The sequence below is a fragment of the Thermobia domestica genome, chromosome 15 (assembly GCF_964235325.1).
Source record: "Thermobia domestica chromosome 15, izTheDome1.hap1.1, whole genome shotgun sequence".
NCBI classification, from domain to species: Eukaryota; Metazoa; Arthropoda; class Insecta; order Zygentoma; family Lepismatidae; genus Thermobia; species Thermobia domestica.
This window is the reverse complement of record NC_137468.1, coordinates 75484622-75498155: the sequence shown is the minus strand read 5'-3', so window position 1 is coordinate 75498155 and position 13534 is coordinate 75484622. Positions and strand designations below refer to the sequence as shown.

General features: G+C 35.8%; 1 protein-coding gene across 3 annotated transcripts in view; it reads left to right on the top strand.

Annotated features, from left to right (window-relative positions):
• Window positions 1–276: 276 nt before the first annotated feature.
• The window catches only part of LOC145671093 (uncharacterized), a 58648-nt gene continuing 45390 nt past the window's right edge, over window positions 277–13534 (top strand). The window contains exons 1-2 of one of the 3 annotated variants that reach the window (XM_081739852.1): window positions 277–459; window positions 7221–7496. In XM_081739852.1, coding sequence (XP_081595978.1) covers window positions 457–459; window positions 7221–7496 — 279 coding nt within the window. In that variant the 5' untranslated portion in view covers window positions 277–456. Of the gene's footprint in view, window positions 460–876; window positions 999–7220; window positions 7497–13534 lie in introns of those variants that run through there. The other 2 variants (XM_081739850.1, XM_081739851.1) reach the window with 2 other exon arrangements.

Genomic DNA, 13534 nt, shown 5'->3' with positions numbered 1-13534 from the left:
ATAATAATAATAATAATAATAATAATAATAATAATAATAATAATAATAATAATAAAGTATTTGAAAACTATTGTACCAACTTCAGCTTGATGTCGATGTGTATTTGATAACACCGATCAAAGCGCTCTGATTACATTATTTGACTGCACAATTCGTAAAGTCTTAGACCAATACCCTGACCAAAGACTTCAAATTAACTATTAAAATATTTATTATCTCCACCAGAGATTCATTTTAACTTTCTAAAATACGTTGGTATTTTAAAGAATACATTGCTCACTTAAGTTATTAAAAAGTTACTGATCCTGAATTATTAATTATATAGTGAAATCTCCGCCATTTTCTTCCCACAATTCAGTACATAAAATTTGCTGAAAAGCAGACGAGATTCGTGCAGTGAATCTTGTTGTGGGGTAGGGGTCTGGTGGTTGACGAAACCTACCAATATCACTGCTAATGGTGAGTTAAGTGTATGAGAAAATAATATAATACATAAATAATATGTTGTCATACTATGCAGATATCTGAAATAAGAATGAGATATGTGTGTTGTATTTACGTAAAATTTTAAGGAAGAAGTTTCAACCTACATTCTTTCGTGCATTTACGGTATGTTTGTTCTTGTAAATAGCTTGAGAGACAGGATTATTGTAATGAGTTAATAACATTACAGAAATATAAGTAGATTAATGCTCATATAATAATCAATTGAGGAATACTTAACTTCGAAGCACTTGTTGCTGTAATTTGAGACATACGAAACAAAGACGTCATTCTTAAAAAGAATATCGTTGGCATAGCTACACGCTTCGAGAACAACAAACGAATACCGGTACAATTTTTACTTTATTTAATTGTTGCAAACAAAATATTGTCGTTCCTTTGAGGAAGTTAGAAAATGCAAGCGTGACATCATTATGTAGTTATACAATACAATGCAACCCCTTGTTTTTGTAATTAGGACAGCTTACCCTTCTAGTTGCGTTTTAAGCTTTTATGTGAGTAATGAGCAATGCTGCTCTTTTTTTGCAGAATATGCAGCTTCCGTGTTTCAAGGTTGTGTATCAACATGACAGAACAATTTCAGAAGTATAATCTATATGTATATTTAACAGTCCAAGTATATTTGTGTAGCGATATGTGTGAAAAATCCATAAATAAGCATACGTTTGTTTGCTTTTATATATGGTATATAGTTCGCCATGTTTTTGGATTATGAGCCTGTAATTAAGATATTTAATTGTTGTATGAGTGGTGACGTCAGCTCTGAGGCTTTTTGTTCCCGCCACGGGCAACTGAATTTCTTTACGTTGAAATGTAACTTGCAACTTACGATTTATTTATTTTTTAATTGCGTGTGTTGTAAAGTTGACCTGAAATATCTGATGATACTTCAAAGGAGTATGAGTAATCAAATCAAAATAGGGATCTTACCTCTGACATCAGTAATAATATTAAGAAAGTAATGCAAAGTGTAGGTTTTTCACAATGTAATAAACTTAGTCCATACTGAAGCCAATGCCAACTGAATTCCTACGCCAGCGCAGTAAGTTATGATCCATAACAATAAAACTGGGACACGTAAGGGATCTAGTAACATAGGCTAAATGTGTTTCCATTATTTTCGCTCACGCACATACCCATCGTCGCTCACGCGCCTGTTCCGTATGGGTTGCCGCGTAGGTTCACTACTTTGCCTTACCGTTACGCGGGTTAGATAGTCAGTGCTTTTCAGTGGCCACCTACCACAGGTTGGTTGGTAATTTTGCATCGTTTTATGGCATGTCTGCATCCTGTATATATATATAAATAAATAAGTCATATTTATGTTTAGTTCATCATGAATTTATGTATAGTTTCCTAATCTAGAATAACACGAAGTAATGTTTTAATTAAACTTAAAGGGGTATCATATCGTAATACAGTCTGTATATAGTACAACAGTATATTATAAGAGTGTGATCTCATGTAAACATTTTTTATCACAGAACTTGGTCCATGTTTAGCAGAAGGGCTTCAGAAGTACGTAAGAAATACAAAATTGACGGGAGAAATGGAAGATGCAAGTACTTAGACCTATCATAAATTAACCTAAACTGACTTAAACTAATCTGAACTAAACTGATATTAATAGAAATAAGCGAAGTTCTATCATTTTTTCGAAAATTATGCTGGATCCCTACACTAATATAGGCTAATCGAACATAAACTAACCTAACGTAAAGTAACCTAATGTGAACAGAAACTATCGAAATTGTAACATTTTTAAGAAAAATTAGCTGGACCCCTTCTGCTAAACATTGTCCCAGAATTTTACTCGTGTATTAACATTGAGCCAAAAATTAATAAAAGTATACATGATAGTCAGTATACAACAGTGATAGACATTTTAAATTTCAAAAACAAATAACAATAAATATGAATACAAATTGTTAGTGATAGTGTTAAATATTTGAATCCGGGTTCGTAATGCGAATAATAGTTCTCTTTTAGTATTATGAAAAACTGTTGACATTCAGCAACTCAATGGTTTATAACCATCAGTTCTTACGTATAAATAAAAATGCTCAGCGCTGAAGTTAGTGTAAGGTTTTGCTGCTAGGTTCGGTTTTAATATATATCTGTGAATTTTCCAAATAAATGCTTTATTGTGCGCAATAGCCTTTAATTCAAAATCGGGTAGTTGTGTACAATCAATGAAAAATGATAGGCCTGATTGCTTACGAACGAATAAGAACTCCGAAACTAGAAACGTGTTCCACGAAAGTGCCCCAGCACCAAGAAATAAAGAAGTTTTGACTTCTTTTGCTTCATAATTTTAATTCAGGGCTTTTCAATCAATTTGTGAGTTATTCTGCTAGAAAAATGTTAAGAATTCAAAATTGCTATTTCAGGAATCTGTACATAACTTACTTTATTTCTGACTGTCCTAATCATTTTTCAATCTTGTAAGTCTTATATTTGTAACTTCCCGTAATTATGTATCAAAGCTAAAAGAGGTGTTCATAATGAGATAGGAGATAATAGTAGAATGACAAAAGTGGGAGGAAAAGGGAGAACCCCGAGAAAACCAACCTACACGGTGTTTGTCCTTCACAAAACCCATTGGTAGGAACTGGAATCGAACCAGGGACCCCCGCGCCCGAGGTAAGCGCTTTACTGCTGAGCCATCGCGGCCCCGTAACTCCAATTAGTTTGTATTCAATAGTAATAGTTTTTTTTTTTTCTTACTGTATAAGTATTGTTCCGTCACTATCAGGCCTTTTTGGAAATTTAAAAAAAAAAATTATAACACTACTGTTCGCTGTCAATATTTTCGTCCTGACGCAAGAGTTGTTTTCTTTTCTTTTCTGTTTTACAATCTTGTCTACCACTTTTCCAGAATTCAATTTCGTAATAGAGTCGTATTATTTTTTCTGATTTCTAATATACTTCTTTTCTCGCTTTTTCTAATTACTTTTTCATTGGACTTTCTATTAATGGAAACTGTAATGCAAGGATCTCACCTTTTGCCCTTTTCAACTAAATATTTCCTTTCTCTCTGGGAACGTCATCAGCACCATTTTTATTACTGTGTCACCGGATCGTAACTTTTTTTAAATCTCGTATTGTAAGTTTTGCTTCTTTCAAAGAACAATTAGTGCAAATTATGCAGAGACTTAATTGAGATTTTGATTGTCGTTAGCAATTGTTCCTGTATTTCCTGTCGATTCACTGATCTTACAGAAACACCATCCTCATTAATAATTTATGCGGAATTCCACAATGTCTTTAATTTATGCTATATGTTATTGTCCCTTAATTTATTTCTGGCTGTTCTAATCATTAATTCCACTGACAGATTTTACACTTCACAAATTTTGTGAATTTTAAGGACTAAGATGGTTGAACACTTGCTTTGGCTTATGTAGTTTGTCAATGAGATTTCTTCTGAAAGCTAGTTCCACATTTTTGTTGGCATCAGGTGTGAATTTGTGAAATAATTTTCAATTCACAAGTCAACTCAAAGCAAGGGCAATGTGTCCAAATCCAATTTTCGAAGTAGATGTGGGAGACAGAGTTCGATTCCCGGTGGGAGCTCATGTGGTTCGGATTCCACGTTAATCAGTCGGTCCACGTCTCATATAGCCTCGCTGCTGAAAGGGAGGCTAACCTAAAATCAATTCAACTCAACCAAATTTTCGAAGTAATGGAAATATCCTCTGAAAACATCCATTGAAGCCTATTTAGATTCCTTAAGAAGATTGATAATCTTCGTAAAGGTGAAGTTAGGTAAACTGGAAATGATCTGTAACAAGTATAAATAAACATTTTCCATAAATTTTATGTTTTACTTGAGATGTTGATTATATTGTTCCATCTGTGATCTAGATTGCCGTTACCAAAGTTGAGTTTAGGTCCTTCAGTCCTGACAACAAAAAGAAACTCAAAAATATTTCTTCTTGTATTATTGGAACATGGGTATAAAACCATGATGTGCCCTATGTTATGTCCCGTATCCTGCAGATGTTTGGAGAGGCTGGAAGTTTATTCTTGTTAGCGTCGCTGATATCCTCTTAACTTCGGTTGAAATGATGATGTTTGTAATGCCAATATAGGATTCAGTACATTTGCACAAATTACTGTAGACCCCTGAACAGGGTGGGGGAGGGGAAAAATTATCTTTTTAAAAAATAATTTTTGTTGATTTTTTTTTTTTAATCTTTCTTCTCGTATAATACAGGTCGCGAATTGAAGAGAAAACATTAGGAATTAATATTAAATGTTAATTGGGCCATTTAAATGAAAGTATTGGGATTGAATTTTGAATTAATCCCACTCGTTAACCTATTTCAGTCCCAAACAATGTTTCACAAGCATTAGGAAAAAATACAGCAACGTTTATAAACATTATATATATATATATATATATATATATATATATATATATACGAAAGTTACTGATTTTTGCCAGTTGCATATTTTTGAAAAATCGGAACTAGCTTGCAGCACGAAATACATATACGCTTAGAATACATACATTTTGCCTAAAGTTATAAAATGTTAAAAAAAAAAAAAAAAAAAGTTTCGGAGAGGGGATTGGACCCCTCTACATACGCCTCTATTGTCGGGGGAAAAACAGACGCGCACACAAAAGAATTTTCGTCTTAAATGTCGATGGTCATTTCCCCGTTGGAATAGTTAACAATATACTAGTTGGTGAGTACTTCAAATTATATGCTCGTAGCCAAATTCCCTCTATAAAAATTGTTGCGTGAGTACCTTAGGATTCTGAAACATGGATTTTTGGATAGGGCACATATTACTTCCTTAGTGAAGTTCTGACCCGACTACGGTAGGTCCCATAGTTTTGAAGCTATGGACATTTAAAGTTCATTCTTTCATGTTTTCTGCAGCCTATAACTCCGAAAAGAATCATTTGTGCATCCAGGTTGGTCAATACTTTTTGTCTTATCTTGGTGACAGGAATCACCTCCCAAACGTGTCGGTGTTGTTTTGAAGCACCCTGTATATGTCTATTGTTAGGAAAAAGTAATAATAGCGATCTATAACTTGGGAAAGGTAGACGACGAAAAGTATCAAAACATTTTACGCAGTATTCATAAGCAACCATTATTAAATCAAAAGAAAGAAAAAAAATAAGATCGTGTTGTAAAATAAAAGTTGGCCATTGTGTACCTCTGTATTTAAATAGTCGAGCGTTTCTTGAAATATTAGAGAAAAATTGACAAGGAACATTACTAGGTGAATAATTTGATATATTTTTAATGCGTTCTACGCTCAATAAGTTCTTACGAAAACATGATTTGAGCAGGCGGAACAAATAGCCTCGCCGCTTACGTCCCAATTGACCTTTTCAGGACGGACAGGGATTTTACGAAAATCGTAGACCTTTACGTTGGCGGCCGTAGTACCCTTTCTATTTGTCATAGTGACAAGAACTAGACCTCGTTGTAAAGTTTATGGAACACAGGCTCTAACATGTTAACTTTTGTGGCTCCCCCCCCCCCCCGTGCCAAACCCGTAGAAGAAAAAGATTTCTAAAAAATTGGGAAATTTGTGAGAGGCTGGCAACACTGTTACTTGTACGCGGGAAGAAATATTTTCACAAGTACGCCGGCCATTGGGTACAATTATGTATTTAAAAAAAGGCAAAAGTTCAATATAAAGTTCCGAACGTGTTTCCTATGAGAATCACCCTGTACATATTTTTTCAAAATATATGTTGGTCTATCCTGACGTTGGTAGCCCTAGCAACGCCCCTGTCACAGAAATATGAACCTTATCTCGTTAGAAATCTTACGGAACACAGATTCAAACGAGGTAACTTTTGTGCGCTCCGTGTCCAAGCTGTGTCCAACCCGTAAAAGAAGAAAAAAATTAAAAAATGAAAAAAAAAAAAAAAACTTCGAAGTTTGTGGGACTTCGGCAACACTTTTTGTTCGCAAGAAAAAGAATGTTCTCACATATATGCCAAGCACTGGTAACTACTGTACAAAAAAATGAAGGGCGTATAACAACGGAGCAAAATATTCGGAACATCCTACCTACGTGAGCTATTCTATATATTTTCGATGGATTATCGTCTACTCTGACGTTGGCTTGCGATGCTCCTAATTGTCACAGAGATATGAGCATACTTCATTGCAAAGCTCAAGGGATACAGATTCCAACGAGGTAACTTTTGTGTTCCCTTTGCGTACAACAAATAACACCTGTTGCCATAGACCCACAAACTTCGAAAAAGTTTATTTTTTCCCGACTTTTTTGACTTTCTTCTTTTATGGGTTGGGCATTAGAAGCACAAAAGTTAACTCGTTGGAATCTTGTCCCATAAGCTTTCTAGTGAGGTATGGCTTATGTCTCTGTGACAATTAGGGACAAGTTTTCCCCTCTCCCAAATGCTGAGGGAGAACTAAAAACATCCAAATTTCACCCCTAACCTTCCGCTTCGGGACTCTTGATGTAAATGAAATGCATACCGTTGGAAAGTTTCAGTCTTCCTGAAGAGATATACACCTAAATCTTCCCTTTAGGTTATTTAGGAGCCGAGCTATGGAGGTTTAAACTGGTGGCTCAACTCGTGAACCGTTCGTCCTGAAAACGTTAAACTCCCAGTGTTTAATCGATCAGTGATTTGAGCGTGTGTCAAATGAAAGCAGAAACAAAAGAATATTGCACTTTAGTGTATAATATTGGTATTGTGCTTTTATTTTCAGTCATCTGCAAGTACAACAGAGGCATCTACCACCTCCTCCTCACCAGCATCATCTATCAACATAAATAATGCACCCAAATATGGTACTCTGGTTCCTAACCGCATTTTTGTTGGTGGAATTTCTGCGAACACAACAGAATCCGAATTAGCACAACTCTTTTCAGCTTACGGAAACGTCAAGGCTACGAAGATAATTAGTGATCGAGCTGGTGTATCGAAAGGGTATGGATTTGTTACCTTCGAAACGGAGGAAGAAGCTAAACGTTTACAGCGTGAGGTGAGTATTGATTAAACATTAGAAGCAGGGGCGTCATTTAGGGAGGGCAGGAGGGGGCAATTGTTCCCCCCCCCCCAGAGTTTGAGGAATACATATACTTTAATCGATTGTCTACTAATATACTAGTACAAAACGTAAAAATCTTATGTCTGTGGTGCTCTTGCCCCCCTCAAGCGAAGTGTGAAATGACGCCCCTGATTAGAAGCACAGAAGTCTTATCCAGAATACTAAGTTGAAGAGTTCGGTGTCAGAAGGACATAGTTTTGAGAAATTAACATTAAAAGTGTCAATAAATTGTCTAATTTATTTTCTTTGCATTTTGTTCTAATTTCTGGCCCACACAATCTCTTGGAAATAATTCAGTTTGGCATTTTAATGGAATTCTTTCTGGTGAGATCTTGTGGTAGCGCCGTTCAGACTAAGGATTTAGAGCTGAATGATTCTATAGAATTTTGTGGATGACTAAAATAATTTACATGCAGATAACTTCAGACTTGTATCGTTGGATGAAGCTCGAAAGATGGACAGGTGTTACATATTATAAATATTTATTCTAAAAATATGGTGCAAGATTTTACAAAGTTCATTTGTTTTATTTCTTACTTGGGTATAACTAACTACTTAACGAACTCTGTGGCTTGTATGACTTAGATTTAACTGCGCATTCTCAAAAGCTGTCCATTAACTTCTGTCCTTAACCAACTAGATCCAATTTCCTCGTTGTATTTCTATTTCTGCGAGATACATTTTAATATTGTCTTCCCATCTATGCCTAAGTCTTCCTAATGGTTTTATTCCAGTTAAAATTTTGCAAGCGTTCCTACTTTTTTTCCTTCCTGGCTACATGACCTTCCCACCTTAGGAAAACTGTATAAATTATGCTGTTCCTCTGCATGGAGTTTCCTCCATTCTCTATTTCCGCTCCTCTTGGGTTCAAATGTTCATTTCAAGATTTTATTTTCAAATATTTCCAGTCAGCTTTCTTCCCTCAAAGCAAGCGACCCTGTTTCGTAACCGTACAGCACAACAGGAATTATTATCTTTTTATATACTTCAACCTTCAAATTCTAGACAAAAGAGTTTGAACTGTATAATAACACCAATTCCTTGCTTCCAGTCGACATTATCTTTATGGACATGGTTTTGGTCTGTTAATGTTGATCCTAGCTATTTGAAAGTGTCCATTCTGTTGAAAATATTACTTAATATTTTAACGTATCTATAATTTCCAGTATTCGGCCATGGTGACTTTCCATGCATTTCTCTCTGCATTTACTTGTATACCCATGTCCCTGCAGTCGTTTAGTAAAACATCTGCGTTTCTTTGTATTGCCCGCATACATTGACACAATCAGAATAAGTCATAACCTGGTGAGTATTATTCGTCTCTGGTCCCTTGTTACTATCTTTGATTTTCTTTATAGCGTATTCCAGAACAGAATTTAATAAGGGCGACAACGCATCTTCTTGTTTCAGGCCATTCACAATGTGAAAGCTCGTTGACAAGTATTTCGCTATTCAAACTTCACTTTGGTTTTTTTTTTAAGCACATCTTACTAGCTGTTTTGATACACTAAGTTCTGTAAGGATATTGTACAATGTTTCACTCCTAACAGAGTTGTAAGCCGTTCTGAAATCAAATAATTGCTGTACCGTGCCGTGATGATTTCGAATATTTGGCAAGTAGTAAATATCTGGTCGTTTGCTTTTAGTCACTTTTCCAGACTACTGTTCTTCAGCCACGTTAACTGACTTTCAAAGAATGGATCATATAACTGATTCTTAACCCAGTTTAAAGGCTTTATTATCCAATCAATCGTGTTGTTTTGAAAACAGACGTAAGATTTTTTAATTTTATTTATTTATTTTTTTCTGAAAGCTATGTAGTTGGAATTTGCACCATATTTCCACACTAAACTCTGTTTCTGTTTTAGAGAGTATTAAAGTGGAAGTACGTAAAATACTTTCAAGCAACGTAGCCAGTAGCAAAGGGTATCCTTCACTGTCAGAAAAATTATAAACTATCAGGTTGTCTAGAAAGTATTGAACCTTTGGAGATCCAAATTGAGAATACATTTATTGTTATTTAAAAATAACTTTATGGCAGTACATTTATTGTTATTTAAAAATAACTTTATGGCAGCACCATATTCCCGTCGCTATAGAACTTCTCTGGTTTCTGGTCAAAAAATTGTGACGCGTAGTTTTCAGAGGCCTCTTAAAACTAACTTAATACCATTCAGGGAGTTCCGGAGAGACCGAAATGAATGATAGTCGGCTGGTGTACCAAGTCTGGATTATACGATGGATGCATTAATACCTCCCAGCCAAGTCGTCTTAATTTCTAACGGGTCGTTAAAGATGTATGCGATTGGCCGTTGTCAGCGTAGTATAGGATGCCCTTTGTGGTCATGAATTGATAGGCGTAGTTACGCTAAATGTTGACAGTGCAGGTCCGAGTCTATCGTTGTGCCCCGCGGCAGCAGCAGCTCGTGATGCACGACGCACTTCCAATTCCACCAAATGAACAGCAGAACTTTTTGGGCGTCAGTGTGAGCTTTGCCACAAGTTGTGAAGCTGCTTCTTGCTTCGACCATGATCTTTTTCGCACATTGTGGTTGTAGATTATCCACTTTTTCTCAGTTGCGATTAATCGCTTCAGAAATGGCATGAATTGATTACTTACGTTTAAATAAAGATTCGCAGATAGCAATCCAATCGATCAATATTTTGAGTCAACTCTTGTTTTATCCAAATCTCTAGCTTCTTTTTGTAGCCAGCGTTCTTCAAATGGTTTAATACTCTTTAGTGATGGATGTGTAGTCATTGGCGATATTATTTCTGTTTACATCCCGGTGTTGCTCGACTTTTGGCAGAATATCATTCACTGTTTCAATGATTTCTTTGCCCATTGCGACGAGCATCTTGGACATGAAATTTCCAGAACGAAAACGATTGAACTATCTTTTGAATATTACTTTTAATAACGTGTCTTATCCCTAAACAGTACAATTTTCTTCACGGACGTGCGTAGCAAGGAAGTTCACTAATCTTCACGGCGTAATAGTTTAAGTCTGATTATAAGAATTTCAGTATTTGTTTACACATCTACTAGGATCAGCTTTTGTGGCTCCGCGTAGCATAGTCGCTAACACTTTCTCCTTCGGTGCGAGCGCCTCCGGGTTCGGTTCCCGGTGGGGGCACTCGGTCGAAAAAGTATAAAAAGCATTTTTAGGCCAGCCATCCTGAATGAGGTTTTCCTGAGTTTTCCTCATTCACACCAGGCAAATGCCGGGTTGGTACCTAACTTATAGGTTCCAGCCCGCTTCCTTCCCTTTCCCCGGCTTCCCGGCGGGAGCTCATGTGGTTCGGATTCCACGTTAATCAGTAGGTCCACGTCTCATATAGCCTCGCTGCTGAAAGGGACGCTAAACTAAAATCAACTCAACTCCCTTTCCCCGGATAGTGTGCTCACCGAGAGACGTCATCCCTCATACGTGACGGGCTAAATGACCATTGATGCCGAAAACCCAGAAATCTCAATCCTAAATCCTAGCTTCGACTTTTAGCTGTCAAATGACGTTAGTCGAGATGCGCTGCTACCCATACCCTAAGATTTGGGACACCAAGTTCACCCATGCGCTAAAAGCTTACTGCTTTTCAGGCTATACTTAGAGTAATATTTACCACATTTAAGGCTGTTTATTTCTTCAAAATGTAACTGTTGCATCTATTCACAGAACAATTGGAAGAGGAGCGACATAGGCTCAGTGACTTTCTGTAGTATTCATAAAAGTATTTTTAGGTATGATCTGTGCAGTCCAGTCCTTGCAACCCTAACTGTAGCCGACAATAAAAGGAGATGCATTGACACAAGGAGATCGTCAGATTTACTCTAGCTAAAAGAGAAATATATCGAATAAGTTTCAGTTGGTGTAATTATTTTTGCAGTAGATAAACGATAAAAGTAGGAATGACTTCAAGTAACAATAGGAAAATGACATTCTGTGTTGGTGAAATTCGTTATGATCAGGTAATTACGGCAACATTAACTCACATCCATTATATAGTTCAGCGCGATTTTTTATTGAAAAAACAAAAAAAAACTTTAAACTGTTTTTGTTTAAATAATTTTCTCTATTTATATTACATATGGACAGATTTTTTTTCACCTTTTTGTTATTATGCAACAACGGGGTTGTGCTGGAAGGGGTCACATAAGCTTAAAGCGGAATCCAAACCGCTTCTCGGCTTACATCCAAGAGAAATTGCCCTCCATTTGGACTCGAAACCGGGACTAATTGGCCACAAATGCGACGAGTCTACGTTGTACTGATCTTTACATACTTGTTAATATAATTGTCAAGAGTCATTTCAGAAGGACAAAATGGCAAACAGTTGCACAAATGAAACTATTACACAAAATTATATATAAATCGGGAAACTCCCGCCTTATCTATTGGGAAAATCCTGTTATTACTTTAAATGCAAAGCAATAACGGAAAAATTCCTTGCATGTAAAATTTTATGGTCAACATATCGTAATCAGTACGCTAAAACTGAGGTATTAAATTACAAATTTAGTATGTAGATATCATTGAATTAAATTAAAACTGAAAGTCCAATCCAAGCTAATGTTGGAAGCTACGTAGGTGGTCGATAAATTTTGCCAATTTCTATCAATATATTTAGGCAGCCTTGGCTTCGTTATAAAACAAGCATTTAGGCATACAATTTGGTTTCGTTTCGTATGTTTAGGTTTAACATCCTTATGTAATACCGAGGTAAGAAGATTTTCGCTTAAAGTGACATCCGAACCGCTTACCTGGTTTACACTTGAAAGAAGGGTTGTGGTTCGACCGAGAATCGAACATGGGACGCCTCGATTAAAAGGTGAAAAGGAGATAAAACCAGTGCAGATGGTTTGATATGTGGCAACGTCACCATGAAGTTCATACGATTTAAAGCTTTTTTTAAACCATGGTTTAAACCAGCCAACTTTGCTATTAATTGACAACGAATTCAGTGATTTTTTGGTGCGATTTTGTTGATTAACATCAATTAGCAAAAATTAAAACAATCCTTAAAATAACGTAATGCAAGACTGAAAACGGATCAATAATATTGACATTCGTATTATTGAGTCACCGCTGTTCCATTCATTTGCTTTTCCTTTTTCTCTTACTCGTTTCTTGCATCATATTCTATCAGTGCAATAACTATTAGTGGCAAGTCGCACTGCACGTCAATACGTTGAATGTCTCTTCCCATTTGTTGTTGAAATTGAGTTCAGCTCATTCCACAAGAAGTTATAATCGTTTCAAGACTTTTCGTATAGAGTATAAATTTGGGTACCCAGCAATTATGACGTCATAAACTGCGCCCAAATTTGTGGACTAAAAGAAAATGTTTGGAAACAGTTGTTAATTTATTTAATATCGTTTTGTAGATACTTTCTGGCTTACTTGTTACATTTTGATATTCTTCACTGTCTTGATGTTATTAACTGAAAGGAAAAAAAAGTAGTTCTGAGCTTAACGAAGAGTCTTAAGGAATGTTTACGTTGATTCATGGACTTAAAATACCTGTATCATTCCTATTCGTAGAAGAAACAAACTTTGAACTTACTCTATAAGACGGGTGCTTAAGTGAGTTCAAGATTTGTTTCTTTCATTATTAGATAAGCATCCCATCAGTTCATTAAATAACAAGTGCTCTGCTTTTATTGAAGAAAGTGTTTGCAGCAATATCGTGCAATCATGATCAGAAAACAAGGTCATACTATACATATTAGAACAGCAAAGGCAAAAGTGTATGATCTTTTCTGCGTAGTGCAACAAAAATGCATTATTGTGATTCCTGAAACGAAGTAGAAATATAATAGAGAATTAATATCTATTCTATTGGGAGATATTGTTATGAACACTAAATTTTAAAAAATAGTAAATGAACTGGTAGGATGTATATTAATGAAATACTACCTTTGAACTCCACTTAAGCACGGGTATTATTAAGTTATTCCTATACGTTTCAATTAC